Source organism: Melanaphis sacchari, unplaced genomic scaffold, assembly GCF_002803265.2.
Source record: "Melanaphis sacchari strain LSU unplaced genomic scaffold, SCAv2.0 Contig41_pilon_pilon, whole genome shotgun sequence".
Classification (NCBI taxonomy): domain Eukaryota; kingdom Metazoa; phylum Arthropoda; class Insecta; order Hemiptera; family Aphididae; genus Melanaphis; species Melanaphis sacchari.
This window is the reverse complement of record NW_020271269.1, coordinates 169,958-189,177: the sequence shown is the minus strand read 5'-3', so window position 1 is coordinate 189,177 and position 19,220 is coordinate 169,958. Positions and strand designations below refer to the sequence as shown.

General features: G+C 27.0%; 3 protein-coding genes across 6 annotated transcripts in view; 2 read left to right on the top strand and 1 right to left on the bottom strand.

Moving 5' to 3' along the window:
- Positions 1 to 2,790: 2,790 nt before the first annotated feature.
- Positions 2,791 to 8,692, bottom strand: LOC112597448 (nicotinamide/nicotinic acid mononucleotide adenylyltransferase 1). 3 transcript variants are annotated; one of them, XM_025343500.1, is made up of 7 exons: positions 8,091 to 8,690; positions 7,803 to 8,023; positions 7,547 to 7,738; positions 7,308 to 7,409; positions 7,081 to 7,235; positions 6,803 to 6,977; positions 2,791 to 3,036 (listed from the first exon to the last, which is right to left on the bottom strand). In XM_025343500.1, the coding sequence occupies exons 1-7, from the start codon at positions 8,170 to 8,172 to the stop codon at positions 3,007 to 3,009; spliced, it is 957 nt and encodes a 318-aa protein (XP_025199285.1). In that variant the 5' UTR covers positions 8,173 to 8,690; the 3' UTR covers positions 2,791 to 3,006. The 3 variants fall into 3 exon arrangements, with proteins under 3 accessions (XP_025199285.1, XP_025199286.1, XP_025199283.1); XM_025343501.1 differs by lacking the exon at positions 6,803 to 6,977 and having other exon boundaries at positions 8,091 to 8,683; XM_025343498.1 differs by lacking the exon at positions 2,791 to 3,036 and having other exon boundaries at positions 6,637 to 6,977; positions 8,091 to 8,692.
- A 1,836-nt stretch (positions 8,693 to 10,528) lies between these two features.
- Positions 10,529 to 12,173, top strand: LOC112597453. Its single transcript, XM_025343510.1, has 3 exons — positions 10,529 to 10,585; positions 11,205 to 11,803; positions 11,841 to 12,173. Exons 1-3 carry the CDS (start codon positions 10,529 to 10,531, stop codon positions 12,145 to 12,147), a joined length of 963 nt encoding a protein of 320 aa, XP_025199295.1. The 3' UTR covers positions 12,148 to 12,173.
- A 209-nt stretch (positions 12,174 to 12,382) lies between these two features.
- The window catches only part of LOC112597474 (protein PFC0760c-like), an 8,879-nt gene continuing 2,041 nt past the window's right edge, over positions 12,383 to 19,220 (top strand). The window contains exons 1-2 of one of the 2 annotated variants that reach the window (XM_025343537.1): positions 12,383 to 12,421; positions 15,883 to 17,925. In XM_025343537.1, the coding sequence (XP_025199322.1) occupies positions 15,906 to 17,925 (2,020 nt within the window). In that variant the 5' untranslated portion in view covers positions 12,383 to 12,421; positions 15,883 to 15,905. Of the gene's footprint in view, positions 12,422 to 15,882; positions 18,070 to 19,220 lie in introns of both variants that reach the window. The other variant, XM_025343536.1, reaches the window with a different exon arrangement.

Genomic DNA, 19,220 nt, shown 5'->3' with positions numbered 1-19,220 from the left:
GGCGTCGTCAAAGGTGAACTGCACGCGAAGCCCTACCAAAGTAGGTAGGTACCCGGGCGATTATCTTCCTCTACACCAACCCTCCCATTTATTTTTCTTCCCCTTAATCGCGCCGTGCTCATACCACCGCCCGTATACCTACCTATATATAGTATAGAACAACAATCCAATAAAAGCGATCGAGGGTCTCCGTGCAGGGACCCATCCCCCACCCGCGTTACTAGACCACCGTTTACCGCCCGCCCGTGACTCGCGTTATAATAATGTGTGTCGTAGTCACCATAGTCACCTTTACGTCTGGATCTATACGCCACTACGTGGGCATATACCTAGGTGCATAATATACGATAATATGATATTAAAATGATATATATATATGTGTGTGTGTGTGTGTGTGTGTGTGTAGGTAATGTATACACGTAGGTACAATGCGTCACTGCTGCACCTGCTGCTACCGTCGATCGACAAACTCGACTAGAAGTAGGTGCATAGGTAACCGCGGTTACGTAATTTCACAATAACAATAATACACCTGCGTTTACAACGGACGCTAAGCCTGCACATTATCGGCCCACGTGAGGGTCGCAACTCGTACGAACAGAATTGCATACGATATCGTAATATATATGTATAGGTACTTACCCCTGCGCACGGTAGGTATACCTACCGATTATTATTGGACAGCAGGGATATATTATACTATTATAATATAATACCGTGTCGTGCAGCTATAAATCTAGTAGATATACCTAGGTACTACACCTTAGTCACATACTACCTACTATACTTGTACTTACTATAGTGTATTAACCTACGTCAGACGATCAATAAGTGCATGACTACCTACCGCAGAGGTTACAACATGGGTAGATAGATAGTATTTCGTTACGAGACAACAAAAATTAAGTCACCGAATGTTTACGTTAACTACGGCCGATTGGTTTGTTGTTGTTTTTCGACCCCTTTTACCACGTGGACGGAAAGTCCAAGTGTTCGACGTAAACGAGATTTATATGGGATATTATGTACAAATAATCGTGCAAACGCTCCAAGCATAATATATTGAATAAAATAAGTAAAAAAATAAAAATGAGTAGATTTACGATGTTGGAAAATAGTAACATAGGTATAGGTAAATAAACAGATTTATTAGTGATGATGAGATGAAGCCTACTCTCTAAACGTGCGCTCGTTTTCTGGATTTCTAAACAATTTTTTGTCCACCTGGGTACCTACCTGAAATTCTTTATTTAATTGGATAATTAAATAAATTTAAGATAGGTATTTAATGTTTATCGACATCATGTCATATTTATTTCTTATAAAAGATATCTTCGTGATTTTTACCTAACTAAAAATAAATAATATAAATACGTAGGTAGGTATTTGATATAAAATAATAAAAAGTTGTGTTTTTTTCATAGATATAATGGTTATTTAGAAAACATGTGTTCAAAAAAAAAATAAATGCTTTTATTATATATTGGTACTTTGTTTATCAACTCTATAGTACAAGCAAGCTATTTTTAACACTCCATCGAAATCGAATTATGTTTCACAATACACATTTGAATATCTAAGTAATCACTTAGGTAGTTGTATAGGTAAATCCTGCCTACTTAAATATTTGTATAAAAGTACTTACCTCTTTTTAATATAAATTAACAATAGGTAATATATAAAAATATAATTTATCATAAAGATACCTGCTAAATACTGACAATTTTTTTAAAAAAATTATATTTTGACTTGAATCATTCATGACATAATTATCTACGTTTTATATTAAACATGTGCAAAACAAAAATCAATAAAATTAATAGATGAATAGATAATTTAATGAACCCAAATAGTTTAGAGGTCTACCTATCATTTAACTATAAACATTATTATGTACTTAATTATTTTTGTAAACCCCATATTATGCGCCAATTTTTCTTTTAATATATAATATTACATCTATTTTTATTTTTATTTTATTAAATATTACAAAGTATTGTAAAACTAAAATTGACAATGCTTACATTTTACATTTTTTTTTAAATTCCATTTCTTTAATCTTATTTTCTGATAAATGTGTTAAATAATACATATACATTAAACTAAAAACTTAAAGGTAAAACATAATATCATAGTAAGTTACCTAAAGATACCTACCTACTTAAAAAATATAGTGTTATGTAAGTATTTCTTTTAGGAAGGTAGAAATAAAAATTTATATCCCTGAGATCGTGCTTAAAATTATTAAAGTATTTAGATAGGCCCTATATATTTTTCATAGAATCATTATTTTGAAAAAAACAGGTACTATAGTACTATACTACTTCGCAAGTAGTAAATTGTTTTCCCATATTAGTTTAGGATTTCTCCTTGCCAAACAAGAATGAATTATAAATGAGGACTCCCATTTTTCATTTTCAATTTTTAAATACTTCTTTTATATACATTCTTGTTTCATTGAAGTTTTTGATTTTTACTTTTATAAAATAATTTCTAATATCCTGTGTTTATTTTAATATACCTACTTGATTAAATATCTTATTTATATGTTAGTTTTAAAAACATAAATGTCAGTTTATAATTGAAAATTTTATATTTTTATTTTTTAGTAATAATAAAGAACAGTTTAAAAAATAATTATATTACTATAATACACTAATTAGTTATTTAGGAAAACCTACAAATTATAATAGAAACATACTTACATTTTTAAGGTAAGATACAATAAAATAAAATAAACAGAACAAGTATATCATAATATATATATATAAAATAATAAAATATAACACACTGAAAATAATTGAATAAAAAAAATAAATAATGTAAGTACATATAAAAAAACATTTTAACCACCATTCCTACTCATACATCATAACACTAATAGAAACAGGCAAAATCATGGAATTAATATTCATGCAACTATTTTAAATTTAAGTTAATAAAAAAAAAATGAGTCAACAACAAAACAATTGATTTACTACTACATTTCTAAACAGAGTATCTGATTTACTGATAGCGTTTTCTCTTTCTTTTCACCTGAAACAAATAATGACATGCTTAAAAATTATAACTATTACTTACTTACTAATTATTGTTTAACTTAAAGAAAAAAAACACTAGAAATAATAAATTAAAAGTAAAAGAAATAATAAGTTTTTATGTCTTATAGGTATACTCAAACTATAAATATCTAAGTTTTAAAAATAAGCATATATTCTAAAAGTTGTTGCTACAAGTTTCACTTGATATAGAATAGAATAAATAGTCATCCAGCAATCACACTTTTTTAAAAATGTAAAACTAATTAATATTAATTTAAAAATCTCTACACCATAGGCCAACTACTTAGTCTGAGTACTTAAGTCTCTACTAAAGACATTGATGGTTCATTAAGAAGAATCATAACATTTATAAAGAATAAATGTTGCTTAAGAGAGGTTATTTATGTGCATAGATCTGAGTGTAAAGTATAATTGGTGACATATTGTATAAAGTGTGTGTTAATTAAAATTATCGCATATTTTGAAAGTTTAACAGCTCTCCTGGAAGTATACTTTAAACTAAAAATGGTTAATAAGTATTTCATTTATTCAATTTTAGTCTGGATAAAAATGAATGCAATAGTTTTACCATTTTATTTTAAAAATCTTTTTTTCTGGCAATAAGTATTCTGTAAAGTTTTTAAATAACTTTAATCAAAATCCATTAACTGAAAATTTAATCTATTTATAACTATAAAGAAAGTTTTATTTTTATTTCACCAGTTATATCCGTGAGTGATAATTTTGAGTAAATCATGATATTTAAATATAGCTTTTACATAAATCCTAAATAACCTACAATGAAATTAAAATATTATACTAAAACATGAACAAAATACAACATTAACTTTGGCCTACCAAATTCTATTTTCAATGTTTATAAATTTATAATATAATATATTCATATACATTGCATAATTTAATTTATTTTAAATATAATAATTTATATTGACTTAATGCTTTAATATATAAACATTATTATTAATATATCTGATTAAATTTTAAATATTCTAACTTTAAAAAGTCTTAAAACATTAATCTGCATATTGGTTTTTTCGAAAAACAATTTATGAAATTTAAAGCAAATATATTTCATGAATACTAAGTTACAAAATCAATTTCAAAACTTACACCTACAAGACTATTGTAGCTATTGTCATAGCAAACATTAAATAGTTAGTTTAATAGTAGTAGTATGTAAAAACAAAGACAATATAACATAATGAATTAAGCAAAAACTAAATAAGAATTAGAAAGAATTATCAAATGTATTTACATTTGCTGAAAATAACATGCAGTGAAAATATTAGGCGTGATTGATTAATGATTATTTACAATAGAAATAAAATATCATGCATTAGATTAGTTTTTAAAAAATTTTAAAAATAAAATAATAATTTCTATAATTTCCAATTTTACTGACAATAGAAATTCTATCAAACTATACTATAAAATTATTCAAATTTTTTTCATAGATTGACTATTAATATTATTAATAAATTAAAACACACAAATATTTAATTCATTAGATACCAGTATTTTTTATTTTTTAATGATTAATACAATCATTTTTAGAAATATTCCCTACATTTAAATAGTTTATATAATTACATACCAAATTATTTTATTAAAAAATAACCAAATACAGCTTAATGCATAAGTCATAACCATTCTACCTTATTTAAAACTTTCATAATTATGCTTCCTATAAATCTCAAAATATATTAAAAACATGAAAAATAATAACTTCATAACAATTTTATTTGTTTCAATTGATAAATGCTATCTATGTCTAAAATTATTATATTAATACAAATATTTTTCTTACAAATGTATTAAATCATAACATTCATAACTAAGAACAAGAATGTTATTTTTGAGAAAGCAAAAAAATTTATAAAATTATTTTTAAGTTTTCTTAGAAAATTTAAATGTAAAAATAATATATTTTTATTGGGTGAAATCTAATATATACCTACTAGTTACATTCTTGTCTAAAATCTAAGAACCGTATAAAGTAATATATTAAAATTATACTAAATAAAAATATATTTCAATATTGACAAAATTTTCTATTTTGTTTTAAGATTTAATATCAATTTTTATAAATAATGATAAAAAAAAAGAGATTAATAGATAAATAAAGTTCAAAATAATAAATAATGCATTTTTAATACCAACAAGGCATATAAAAACTTATACATATCTCAAACTATAAATTTAAAAAAAAAAATGTTGTCATCTATAATATACAAAAATTAGAATATGATCTTTAGTATAACTAAATAAATATTACCTAGTACCTAATTAAATATAATATAATCAAACATAATATAAATATTATGATGAATTACTAGATAATATATTATATACTTTCAACTACACCGAAATTAGTATAATTATTTTGTACACATCATTTAAAATATGACAAACATGATTTTAAAAACAAAAATTATATTTATACATTCACCCTTTAAATTGAGTATTTTTCTGTTTCAATTTGAGAGATTTTTAACATTTTTACTCATTTTCTCAGTCTACTTTAATTTTATTATTTTTAAGTTGTTATAATTATTTTCTCCATTTTTATAAAATAAAAATAGAAACTTTACTAAAATTCATATTACAGACATTCTAGAAAATATATTTTTAAATAAGAATTTTAACTTTAAAAGTAGATTTAGTATTTACAGATGTAAATATTTATTTAAAAATATATAATTCAGTATCTCAAACCAGACAACAACGAAAAATAAAAACCATAATATTAGTTAACATTGTACTATTTTTACTTGAATGACTGAAAAAAAAGAGTTAAAATTATTAAAATTATATTTAAAAATAAAAAATTGAAACTGTTATGGGGTTGATGCTTAAATTACTGGAATTCTATAGTTCTATAAAACAAAGCGTTAATATTTAATGGTTCAAAATAAAAGTAAAAATTAATTTATAATTGACAAATATGAATTATACTATACTACATAATTATTGTATATAAAATTGACAATGTACGATGAATATTTAAAGTGATAGTCAAATTTCATTACTTGGAATATTCGATAATTTTTTTTTTTTTGCATTTAAAATTGTTGAACACACGAGTAATTACATTTATTATACTACATTTAACCTAATTTAAAATTCTGAAACATGATATATATATATATTGATTTAAAATTATATTTGTTTTATTTATAGCTACTCTTTTGGATAGTTATCATTATTATCAAGCTCTAAGTATCTATTTTACTAATTCTAAACTTGATAAATTATTGATAAATTTAATGCTATCTAAAATTTTGTTAAAATACCTGATTAACATTTGATTATTAAATAATACGTTAGTCAGATAAGATTTAATTTAACATAAACTAAAAGTCAGTTTATAATATTATATAAGGATTGAATAATAAAATTATATAATCATTTATCACACTTAAAAGTAAAATAAGTTTACCTATAATTAATCTATGACATTTTTAATTTTTTAAATAATTTAATACATTTGGTAATATTTTGTCAGATAATTAAAACTAAAATCACAGTATTAATGGAAGAATAAACAAAAATCAATTATTAACAATAAAATCACAATATAACTACAAAAAATAAGTAAACTTGGCACATAATTTCTAAACATAGGAAATTTAATGTCAAACCATAGTTTCCATATCACTTATAACTTCAATAATACCATTTTCAGATACTAAAATGGCAACCTTAGAGCAGTTTTCATTACTTTCAACAACATTTCTTACCTTAGAGTTTTTATAATTATTAACTCTTTTTTCAGTACACTGTAGATTATCAGGTTCATCAATATTAAGTTTTTTGTCATCTTTTTGATGTGTTTTAAGAGTTTTATCGCTAGGAGAGGATGACAAAAAAGTACTTTTCAAGTTTATATCGAATTTATCATTATTCGAGTACTTACTGTTTTTGTTCATCAATTAGCAGCAAATAATAACAAAAATTAATGTTAAACAAATATTAAAAAGAATCACCTTGTATAATATATAGTTTTGGTATTACTTACTGGTTTAAAGATTCATAAAGACCATGTTCTTTGATGTAAGATTCAACCAATTCGCTAATAAGAAATTTTACACTTTCATTACGAGATAATGCTCTACGTACTTTTGTTGAGCTAACTTCATTTGTTATCCATTCAGTTACAACAATAATGTTTGCCTAAAATAGTTAATTTATTCATATAAAAAAATATTTATAAAGAAATGCTTGGACATTAATTTCTTAGATTACCATATATTTTGTTAGAATATTAGATTCATAAATAAATTTATGAGGATTGGATCCCGATCGACTAACGACAACCAGACCATAATCTCGAACAATAGCTTCTATCTATAGACAATAATATTTTATTCATTATTATTGTTATGTTTTAAAATAAAATATTTTTTATAAATATACAAATTAAATTCTTTAATATGTGGTACATATTATATCAGTACTAATGACTTTATAAATAATATATTTACATCATCTTCATTCCATAGGCCTGGAACAGCAAAAGACTCCAATAAATCAGCACCACACAAAAGTCTCACATTCACAGTATCTTGGTTAGAATTATTGACATTAAGATTTTCAATAAATTGGACTGGTAATAATGAAGTATCAACTTTAATTGAATCATTTAGTCTAGAAGTAATGATCATATTGAGATGATTCTGTAATATTATTAAAAGAGATAAATCAAAATTCATAAACATAAATATATGAGTAAATATTAACCTGGTGATATTGTAGTACTTGTCTCGTTCTTGTCCAACCATTTTGTTTTACTTCCCAATCAGACAACTTCACCCAAGGTAGTGCAACAAGAGCTTGCTCAATCATTGCACATCTATGTAATGACGGTGCTAGACTTTTTTTTTTGTACGAATCGTGAGTAGGTGATATCAAACCGCCACAAATTGTAAGTCCCAAACGATTTAAGTGATCTCGAGCTATTTCTAAACAACACCATACGAAAAATATTATATTAATGGTTTCTACAAAACAAATAATAACATATTTTACCAAACATTCGCAAATGCATATTTGTTGGTGGATTAAAAGATCCAGTTGACAGCAATATTATATTTTTATTGTCCAAAAACATATTTAAGCATTTAAGGGGGTTTTATATTTATCAAATAGTTATAAATTTAAATTTCTTAAAACACTAAATCACAAATTTGTAACTTTAATCTGGTCAAAATTAAAATTAATTATTCTAAATGTTAAAATTTATTGAATGACTAAGTACTTGTATTAGTAAGTGGACAGAGTGACGGAGATGATCATCATAATTGAAGTCATTACTCATTACTCATTTCTGATACATTTTCAATTATTACATATTGTATTTATATCGTTTTATTATCACCACATATAATCACTAATCACTATTAATAACAAGGCAACAGACCACAGACTATGATAATAATAATAATAACAGATAAATAATGATTTTGAACCACACGACGAGATAAAGAATAAGATAATGGATATTCTTTAACTCAATAGAATTCGTGAACCATAGATATCTGTGGCATGAACTCTTAAAATATTATCTAAGAACTGAAGTCCATTAAAAGCTGCCACAAGGTGACTTTAACAATATATTTCTCAAAAAAAAATAAAATAAATTTTAAATGCTTATTAATATTAATTTTTAAAAATTCTATCGATCATAAAATGTATTATTGTGATTAAACTGAATTTATTTCTTAAATTTCCAATAACTGAATTCGTGAGAAATCTTCAATCTTGTATCTTGTAACAAATATTTAAACCTTAAGCAGAGACAAAATTAAATTAATTTTAATTTTAAATTTCAAAAATAACAATTTTTATGATTTGGTGAATTTCGTGGTCATAAAAAAAATTATAACCATGACTTTTTTACGTGCTGTAAAAATAACTTATAAACAATTTTAATTTTAAGTTCAATGTTTTCTTTTTTTGTTTTTTTTTTGTTACGTACTAAATTGTAATCTTGTATAAATAGAAAAAAGTAAACAGTTATAAATATACATAAATAACACCAAGAGTCAAAATATTAAAACAATTAAAGCATATCTACTTGTATAAATATTTGATGAGTATTTCAAGTCTTTATAATTATTTATTTTAGAATTAGAAGTTACGGTAAAAAAACAAAATCGATTAGGTTTATCTAAAACTGGTATTACGTAAAAATTCGTAGAAATCTCGATTTTTAAATACCACCCATCGCCAAAAAAAAAAAAAAGAATTATTAACTAGATCTAATTTTCTACCTATTAGGAACTACACTGAACGTTGAAAACGTTATTTTTTAAATTAGGAAATACATATGTTATATTTTATTTCAGACTTGAAAGTAGAAGATATAGTTTGTATTATATGAAGTATATATAGGTATCTATTTTTCTAATTAAAAATTTAATTAATTCTATTACAATTTTAATTGATTAACGAGTAAAGTAGCTCAGATCGAATGTATAATTAACTTATTTAACACTAGTAATTAGTAATGACTTTCAATTTAACTTGAACATACACAACTCATAGCAATGTAATCAACATTTATTGTGACCTAAGTATTTAATATATTGATTATGCACAGAATGCAAATAAAGTCGTTTATTACACTGGTTGAGTTGAGTTCAATATTATTTTCAACTAATAATGCTACACACTTCACAGTTTTATAGGTTCTTTTAAATAGTAAAATAACTAAATGTATAAAAAATATTATTATAAATACTAATAAGTATTTAAAACATAACAATGTAAATAATAATTTTTAAAATGAAATGGATAGATAGTATCAGTGGAAAATTTAGGTAGGTAAGCGCCAAAATGAGATAAAAAAAAAACTCGTATCGTACGAAAACGCCAAGTAGGTAGCTTAGGTAGGCGTAGGCTATTTAAATTTAGAACTAAGTATGTCATTCAAAAACTGCAAAGTTTAATCTTAATCGACCAATTTATTATCTGATTAGGTACAATAGATTGTCACTACGATAGACAGTGTGTGAACAGTTTTGTATTATACAACTATATAATTGTTTCTACCTATTTCGTAAGCATTCGTGTAAGCGTTATTCGTTAAAATGTATTTTACAAAAACTATTATTATTAAAGGTGTTGCGTGTATTTTATTTAAAGACCAAAAATATAGATTTTTATGAGAAATGGCCAGAGGTAATGTGTCATTGAGGACATTGAGGTGTACCAAGAGAAATAATTGTACAATGGAAGAAATACCAGAATTATGGTGAAATAAATCGTAGGGAATATTAAGTAAAAGAAATTGGATTAAAAAATCAACCAATTAATTAAAATCATATTTATTTGTATGTATATTATAGATCAATTTTATAAAATCAAAACATCAAACGATATGTTTGGCGCTATTGTGTCATACGTCGGGTACCTATAACATAGGTAATATATAATATTAGATTGGCGTTTACGTCCCACACATTATGACGCAGATGATATGTAATTTTTGTACCCTTGACGCTTATGTCATACAGTTGAAGGTATAATAACAATTAACAAACATTTATACCTCATCTTTAGAAAAAAAAAAAAAAATAGTAACAACTATTGTTATCGATAAGTTTTAATCTATGCAGATAAATTAAATTTTTCATTTTCAGAACAAATAAATTTAAGCGAAATAAAAGATATTATAACTAGAAAACTTCTAAAAACCATTTAGTAAACCTATACATTATACATTATGTTAAATATTTGTATATATTTTATTGTTTTACGATTAATTTTAAATCCAAGATTCTTATTATTATTTTTATTTCCAACGGTGTAATATTGTCCAATACATCCATGGTTAAACTCATATATTAATATAGCCATGGCAATTGGTATTATTTAGTATCGTCAACAGCCATATGACTCGTGCAAGCTTCGGAAAGCTCACGACCAAAAAAAACTTATTTTATAAGTATCTGACCACGAGTAAGTCGCTCTCGTTTTCATAAGGTCCACGAAGTTTTGGTTTTTCCCCCCATTATCGTCACGTCTGTCCAGGAATGCCAACCAAACTACCGAACACGGGTAACCGAAGCATATAATATTTAAAATCGATATTAATGTGTTCGATGTTTTTTTGATTTTTTTTAAACTTTTTCTTTATAGACAACCGACAATAACAATATTGACAAAGTCGTCGGTCGACGAAGACTGAAAGGACAAGAGTATTTTATATCTGTAAGCCATCGGAAACGCGCGCCAGCGCGTTTTAAATACATTCGATTCTCCGCCCCAAAAGACGGGGTGCTGCAGAATCACGATTTCTCGACTCTGGTTGATACAACCGTGCCCGCAGCTAAAAAATTAATAATAATAAAAAAAAAAAAAATCACGAGATTACACCGAGGACACACACACACACACCCACACCACCCACGAAATCGACACACCACGTCTGACGAAATCGGCTGTTCGACTCGTAGACGACATCGATTTGTAACGTTTTGTACGATATTTTATTTTTTTATTTTTCGTCGCACCGCGCCGCGGCCTCACGGCGTTTGTTTACCGCGCGCGTCCCGGGACCGACGATCCCACGGCCGCCGCCACCCACGGGCCGCGGACCGCGGCAGCCTCGCTCGTCAGCAGCGGCAGTGGGGCCCGGGCGCCGCCTGGCCGCAGCAGCACAGTGCACACGTTCGGCTCAGCGCTTCTCACGGTAGTCACGGCGTCTATTCTCGCGCGGTCGGACAGCATACACTGATTTGCTCGCGAGCGCACCGGTACTCGGTAGACACTGATTTGCTCGCGAGCGCACCAGTCGCCACCCGCCACCACGCTCGGCGCTCGTCCGGCACACACGGCACGACGGCACACGTCCAGACGCATCGGCATCGCACATCACACGCGTACACACTACACACGGTACACGCCGACCGACGAACCGCACGGGCACTGCGCAGAACGAGCACGCACGCACACACTGGCATCACAAAGACGTATCGCGAAAATCGCAGCTGATCTCCTCGCAGACACGTTCACTTCGCACTTCACGCCACTGACTCTCCATCTCCAAAGCTGTAAAACGCACACAGACATGTCAATATGACGGCTGTGACGAACGACGAGTCCCCGAATAACAACAACAACAACTACTATTACTGCTACAACGACGAGTACGACGGCAATGAGTATCCGTGCAATTTTCTCGTGCGCGGACGTACGTCGTACTATCGTTTTAGACACAACTGAGTCTTCGAGCGCCATGTAGAAGCGGACGGCACACTCGTATGTGTATATATGTGTATATATATATAAATAGATTTATTTTTATATATATATATATATATACATAGAGCGACGAAAAAAAATTTGCACACGTTGTGAGTATCAAAAATCAAAAAGCGTTTACCTAAATGGGGGGGGGGGGGGGGTTGAAAAATATGATGCACATTATTGCATGGGTACGAATGGTACGATACGTAGGTACGTAATATGTCACGGAATCGTGTGACGGTGGTCGCGCGACGCAATATGTATTTCTTGGACCCGCACCGTGTACGATTTCGTGTATTTACGTAAATTAGGCGCCCTTGATGTGTGCTATTGGTTAGAAGACTGTACACTTTTGATACATAATGGGCGTGTCTTAAACGATGGACTACATGGCCACGGTAGAATTAAATAGTTGGAGAATTGGTGTGATGACTCGTCGCGACGAGTGATGTGTTTGTTTTTGAAATTTATTTTTTTGTTTTTTTGTTTTTTTTTTTTTTTTTAACACAATCGACCCAAAGGAAATATTATGAGGTTGGATTTTTATCGCGAGATCTGTTGTCTGTACAATTCAGTTTAAAATTTTCTAACGCCATTAGTCAACAATAATTGTGTACCAAAGTAATGATTACAAACGTGCTCGATTAATCAAATGTCCCAAATTTCATGGTTTATCTCGCTGATGACATTGTATTAGCCATTAGGCTTAAGAATTTTAATCATTGTGTCTTGGAAAATGTATTATTTCGATATCATTTTCTTCTATTTAATGGAATGTACCTAATTTTGTATTATTTTTCAATGACAGAGTGCCTATTAGCAATGAGTTGCATCAATCTTATCCATCAAATTAATTTAAAGTCGCCTTATAGGTTAAATTTTCTGATCATAATTTCCACTATCACCTTCAAAATTACTGTTGAAATTACTTACCTGATGTCCTTTATCATTACATTTACCTCTCACAAGATCCGAAAACGATTCTCTTTTTAAATTATGTACAAATGCCCTGAAAAAACACTTTAATAGTAATACATTACATTGAGTTGGATATACTTTTGACATTACATTTATATGATAGTATGAAAATGTATATCTGTGTATTTCAAACTATTTTATGACCATTATATAAACTTGCTAAATAACTAGTTATAATTACTATTAAAAGTTATCAGTTTTCCTTTGTATGAGTAGTTGTATACTATGTACCTAATCGTTCAGATAACATTACGTATACCTTGTTAGAATTTTAATTAAAAATTATTTAAGTAGTTAATTAATAGAAAATGAAATTGAAACAATTAAAATCCACAAATATACTACATATTCATCCAGATTTAAAAATTAATTAATACCTCTTTTGAATATAATTTAATGTAATATTATGAGTATATATAATATTAAAACTGCCTAGCATATATTATCTCCATCTTATAGACATATAACTTATCAAATTAACATTCAGCAGAACTAATTTTATGATTTTAGCCTTAATATAAAAATTGATTAATCCATTATCAAACTTAAAGTTAAAAACATTGTCTTTGTTTAATATTTATTTTAAGTAAGTTGAATATTTTTATATTGTGATATTTTATACACTCATAACTTTTTAACAATTTAGATGTATAAAAACCTACATATAATTAACACAGATGATTCTTACTATTAAGTTTGATGATAGGTCAATAGATATTTACTCTAATATTAATGCTAACAACACAAAATTGGTTATTTTGAACACAAATTTGTTATATTGCACGTTAGTAATAAGGAGACGACACGTGCCCCGCCATGCAAGTATATCACTGATTAACTAGTAGGGCTTTGTTTTGATGCAAAAAACATTTTTGAGTGCTCTAGGACAATACAATATAAATATTAATTCATTTCATTCAATAGATGCTATTTTTAAGGCCTTTTTTAAACTTTTTAGGTCATATTAATAATTTTTTGACTATATTAATATATTGTACAAGAATTTAGTATAAATTAGTAAATTAAAAATTTTAATTCAAAAAATATTGTTTTTATATTTGCATTAATTGATTTTTAGTATTTCCATTCATATAAAATGTCAACTGTTCTATTTATAAATGTGATAACTAGAGCTCTAATGTTTATGATTTAGTATATTTTATTTAATGCAGTCAGAATTATACTAATATATGATTTAAATTCAACTCATTATTATTAAGCGTATGGCGCAAATGTCCAGGAGTAGGCACCCAAAGGCCTATTAGTTCGGACGCCTATTTGGCAGAATTTTTTAGTGGGCACCCGTAGGTTTCTGCCATGCCCGAGTGGCATTCAACTCATGAAATCTAAATTTAGTAATACATTTCTAATTAAGAATTAACAATGTTTCATATTATTATTATTATTATTATTATTTTGAGAAGTTACAAAAACAATTAAAGATAATATTAAGGTTAATTGTTTACAAATATGACTAAATTGACAATAATTATACTATACATAAAATAATTTTTGCAAATTTATATTTAAGACATACTTGTAGCTTTATGAATTTTACCTATAAGTATATTAGTATGATGAGTATGCTTTTTAGAAACACATTAATATAATGTATTTCATGTATTTATTTGTATAATTTTAATGTATGTAATACATTATTTTGAGTTTGAAATAATAACCTTTTTTTACATTGTGAAAAAATAATCATCAATCAATATTATTTAATACATTTAAAATATATAACGGCACATTTTTATTTTTTCAAATACATACTTAAATGAATTTATGGTGATTAACATTTGAGTTTCACTACTTTAGTGATAATGTCTTTAACTATTATGGGTTATAGTGTTATTCTCAAATAAATTGCAACTAATTGATCAATAGAAGTTAAATTAAAATTTCGTTTATTTCAAGTTTAATGTTAATTAATTATGTATTAAACTCAGAAATTTGTTTTAGGATTATTATTAGTTTAGTTAAGATAAAGTGTTAAAAATTTCAAAAATCAAACCATCGCTTACTCTTGCTTGTATAAAAAAAAAAATATTAGTCATTTTTTAAGGACATTATTATGTTGAAAAGGGATATTATAGAGCATTTTTGGTTATTTTTTAAAACATATTTTGGGTATTTAAATTCAAGCTCTAGTCCTAAGATGTATACTGTATAGTGGTTTAAGAGTAAACAACATATCAATGATTGTTTTTTATTGATTTTGGGTTATGTTTATCTTGCACAGATAAATGTATGACTTACATATTTATCTGTAACATTTTATGTATAAAAAATGAAGTTATGTATGCGTATATGTGTATATCTTTATTTAAATCTATGAATTTATATTCTAAGACCTTTTTTAAATACAATATTTTTAATTTAATTATAATATTTATACTTTTTCATTGCCTTACAAATAACAAATACTTATATCAGAAATTTTCTTATCAGTTGTTTGTGGGTTTTCGAAAAATTAAATGTTTTAGTATCTATCAATCAAAAATAAAAATTATGTACTTCTATTGTTAAAATTTATTACTTTCTAATACTTAAATGTGTAATAATAAATATTGGGTATTTTTTTTTTCAGCTAGACCAAGCGTCTAGAATACAATGTCGTCTTCTTCTAATCAACAACCAGTTGTAGAGGACATAATCTCTGTTTTTGAAACAACTCAAAATCAGTCCTGGTCCATATTCAACGATAAATTGAATAGCGTTTCCAATAAAGACTCTGAGAAAAAAGATCCAGTTAAATCAGAAAACTCTGTTACTTTATCTAGTGATGATGTTCCTGTATTTGGCTTAGTCCCTCGACTTGATAAAGTAATGTTAGTTTCATGTAATGAATGTGAAATGATAGTAAAAAGAGATTGTATACATAGTCATTTTGATCGCCGTCACAACAGTAATGATGATAGTCAGTCAGAAGCTGATAAATTTTCACTAGCTAACTTTTTATGCCCTGTAAAAACCAATAAAAATAAAAAGCTAAAAATGACTGTTCGAAAACCTCCTGAAAAGAAAATTAATGAGCGTGAAAAAGTTATAACTGTTAAAAAAGAAATAAAAACTGAATTTGATCAAGCGGAGTATGAAAGATTATTGAAAACAAATAGAGCTAATATCAAACAAGAAAATACAACTGAATATGTTGATCAACCTAATGTTGATGTAGTAACAACAAGTTGTAACCCTAGTACCAGTTCTAGTAATTTTGATTGGGATGTTAAACCATGTATTAAAAGTTTAACTCCCTGTACAGATCATAAAGTAAATGACAAAATGTTAGAGCATGATAAAGATTTGAGTAAATTATCAACTGAATCACCAAGTAATAAAGAAGATCTACAAAGCAATAAATATTTAGATATTCAGAAAATTGAACACGTTGTTAATTATGTTACTAGTTCTACTAATGAATTATTGAAACTAGATCCAATTCAAAAGAAGAGGCCTAAAATAACTATAGATTTTTCCGATTTTATGTATGATTATGATGAGAAATATCATATAAAATATCATAACCATAGAAATATATACCAAAAATTACCACATAAAATAAAAAATATCAAAGAAGAAACTAAAGTAATGATAAAAAAAGAGTATCCAGATATTATGGACTATAAAAATTATAATGATATTTCAACTTTTTATGATCAACCATCAAATATAACTGCTGCTGATGTTAAAATTGAAGATTATAAATTATTTTCTGGGTTACAAAACGACTGTGAACAAACAAAATATTTTCCATGTCATAAATATTTAGATATTAAAAGTGAAATGCCTGATGATTCTTGTGTTACTAGTTATTATCAATCTACTGAACCGCTGAAAGAAGAATTTAAATTTATACCAAATAATATATATCCAGATGTGAAAATAAAAGAAGAATATGATGAAAATAATGACGAATTTAATGCTGATGAATTGACCAACTATTTATCAGATAATAATCATTTTGAAGTCATAAGCAATACGTATTCTGGTAATTTTGATAGTAATCTTTCAACAATTTTTCCATATGGTGCTGTTAGTGTCAAAGAAGAAGTAACATACACAGAAAGTAGTGAAAATATATTCAATAATGGAAGTTATGATGGTACAATTATAAGTAACAATCAATCATCAATTGCATTATTAGATATTAATGAAGTAAAGCCTTTATTAATTACTACTAACACAAATGAAGAATCAAAATATTCATTAAGCACAGACTTTATAAATGAAAAATCGAAACATTCATTAATCACCGATTATATTACTGATAATTCTTATCCTGAATATTGTCAATTATATACAAATTCAATTCCTCAACTTTCACCTAGTTATAAGTATTTAGATGATGACACTTTCAATGATGAACTCAATTTACAGGACGAAGAAAATTTTAATGATCATCTCAATTTGCAAATTGAAGAAAATTTAAACAATAAACCCATTTTTCAGATAAAAGACCATTTAAACGATGAGCTGAATTTGCATAGTAAAGATAATTTAAGTGATAAACTTAATCTGCAGATTAAAGAAGAATTTGACAGTGAACTCCATTTGCAAGATGAAGAAAATCTGAACATTGAACTTAATTTGCAAATTAAAGAAGAATTTGACAGTGAACTCCATTTGCAAGATGAAGAAGATTTGAACAATGAACTTAATTTGCAGATTAAAGAAGAATTTGACAGTGAACTCCATTTGCATAGTAAAGATAATTTAAGTGATAAGCTCAATCTGCAGATTAAAGAAGAATTTGACAGTGAACTCTATTTGCAAGATGAAGAAGATTTGAACAATGAACTTAATTTGCAGGATGATAAAGACTTGATTAATGAAATCGATTTAAAGGATGAAGATGATTTAAGCGATGAAATTAACTGGCAGAGTGAAGATGATTTAGACAATGAGCTAAGTTTTCAAGACAAAGAAGATTTTAATGCTGAATTCAATTTACAGGATGAAGAGGAATCCAGTATGGAACTTGATTATCAGGATGAAGATAATTTGAGAGATGAACTCAATTATCAAAAAGGTGATAATTTTGATGTTGAGCACAGTTTGCTAAGTGAAGACAATACAAGTGATATAGATAATTTAAGTAATGTAGAAGGTATGAGCGATGAAGATGACTCGAATGATGGAGAAATATTAGGTGGTAAAGAAAATTCGGATAGTGGAGATGTTAAAATGAATGACAATTTAAAATATGATTGTCTAATACCAAATAATGAAGACGAAACAAAATGTTTACTAAGCAAAGAGTGTTCTGTTATTATAAATAACAAAATTTCTAATGTTGCTATTACTGATCATGATCAATCATCCACTTTAACATTAGACAATGAAAAAGAATCAGAAGCTAATTCTATGATGGATGATGCTTATATTATGATTGATAATGATGGTATTGTTAATAACTTTGAAAATGAATATTATCGACCATCATCTGAATTATATGACCACGACACACAAACATCTTTTACGCCAAGTTATAAATATTCAGATGTTATAAGTAATGAAAGCTCTGACAATTCTGATGAGTCTGTATCAATTTATGATCAATCATCTGTTGAATCATTAGATGTTAGGGACAAAACAGATCATTCATCAGCTGATAATTCCTCTGATTTTACGACCGATGAAAGTTTTAATGATTCTGATTCTACTAGTGATAATAGTAATCAATCAACTGCATTACATGGTGTTATTAAAAAACCAAAATATACTCAAACCAATTTATTAGAAGACCATGAACAGTTTATGAATCGTGTTACTAAGTTAGCAAAATCATTAGGTATTGTAGATGGGAAAAACAATTTTACTCAAACCGATGTACCATTGGAATGTATGAATTGTTATAAAATAACTGAGGATTTCATTGACAGCTATAGCTCTCAAATTGATGAACATTCTGTTCCCATTAACTCT

What these genes read in the sequence shown, in the direction of transcription:
- LOC112597448 (XM_025343498.1), bottom strand. Translation starts at nt 8,172, where the DNA reads ATGTTTTTGGACAATAAAAATATAATATTGCTGTCAACTGGATCTTTT. An exon ending in AAGTACTACAATATCACCAG is followed by an intron (nt 7,739 to 7,802) that starts GTTAATATTTAC and finishes ATAATATTACAG; the next exon opens with AATCATCTCAATATGATCAT. An exon ending in GCCTATGGAATGAAGATGAT is followed by an intron (nt 7,410 to 7,546) that starts GTAAATATATTA and finishes TATTGTCTATAG; the next exon opens with ATAGAAGCTATTGTTCGAGA.
- LOC112597453 (XM_025343510.1), top strand. Translation starts at nt 10,529, where the DNA reads ATGACGCAGATGATATGTAATTTTTGTACCCTTGACGCTTATGTCATA. An exon ending in CTTATGTCATACAGTTGAAG is followed by an intron (nt 10,586 to 11,204) that starts GTATAATAACAA and finishes TTTTCTTTATAG; the next exon opens with ACAACCGACAATAACAATAT. An exon ending in GTCGGACAGCATACACTGAT is followed by an intron (nt 11,804 to 11,840) that starts TTGCTCGCGAGC and finishes GTAGACACTGAT; the next exon opens with TTGCTCGCGAGCGCACCAGT.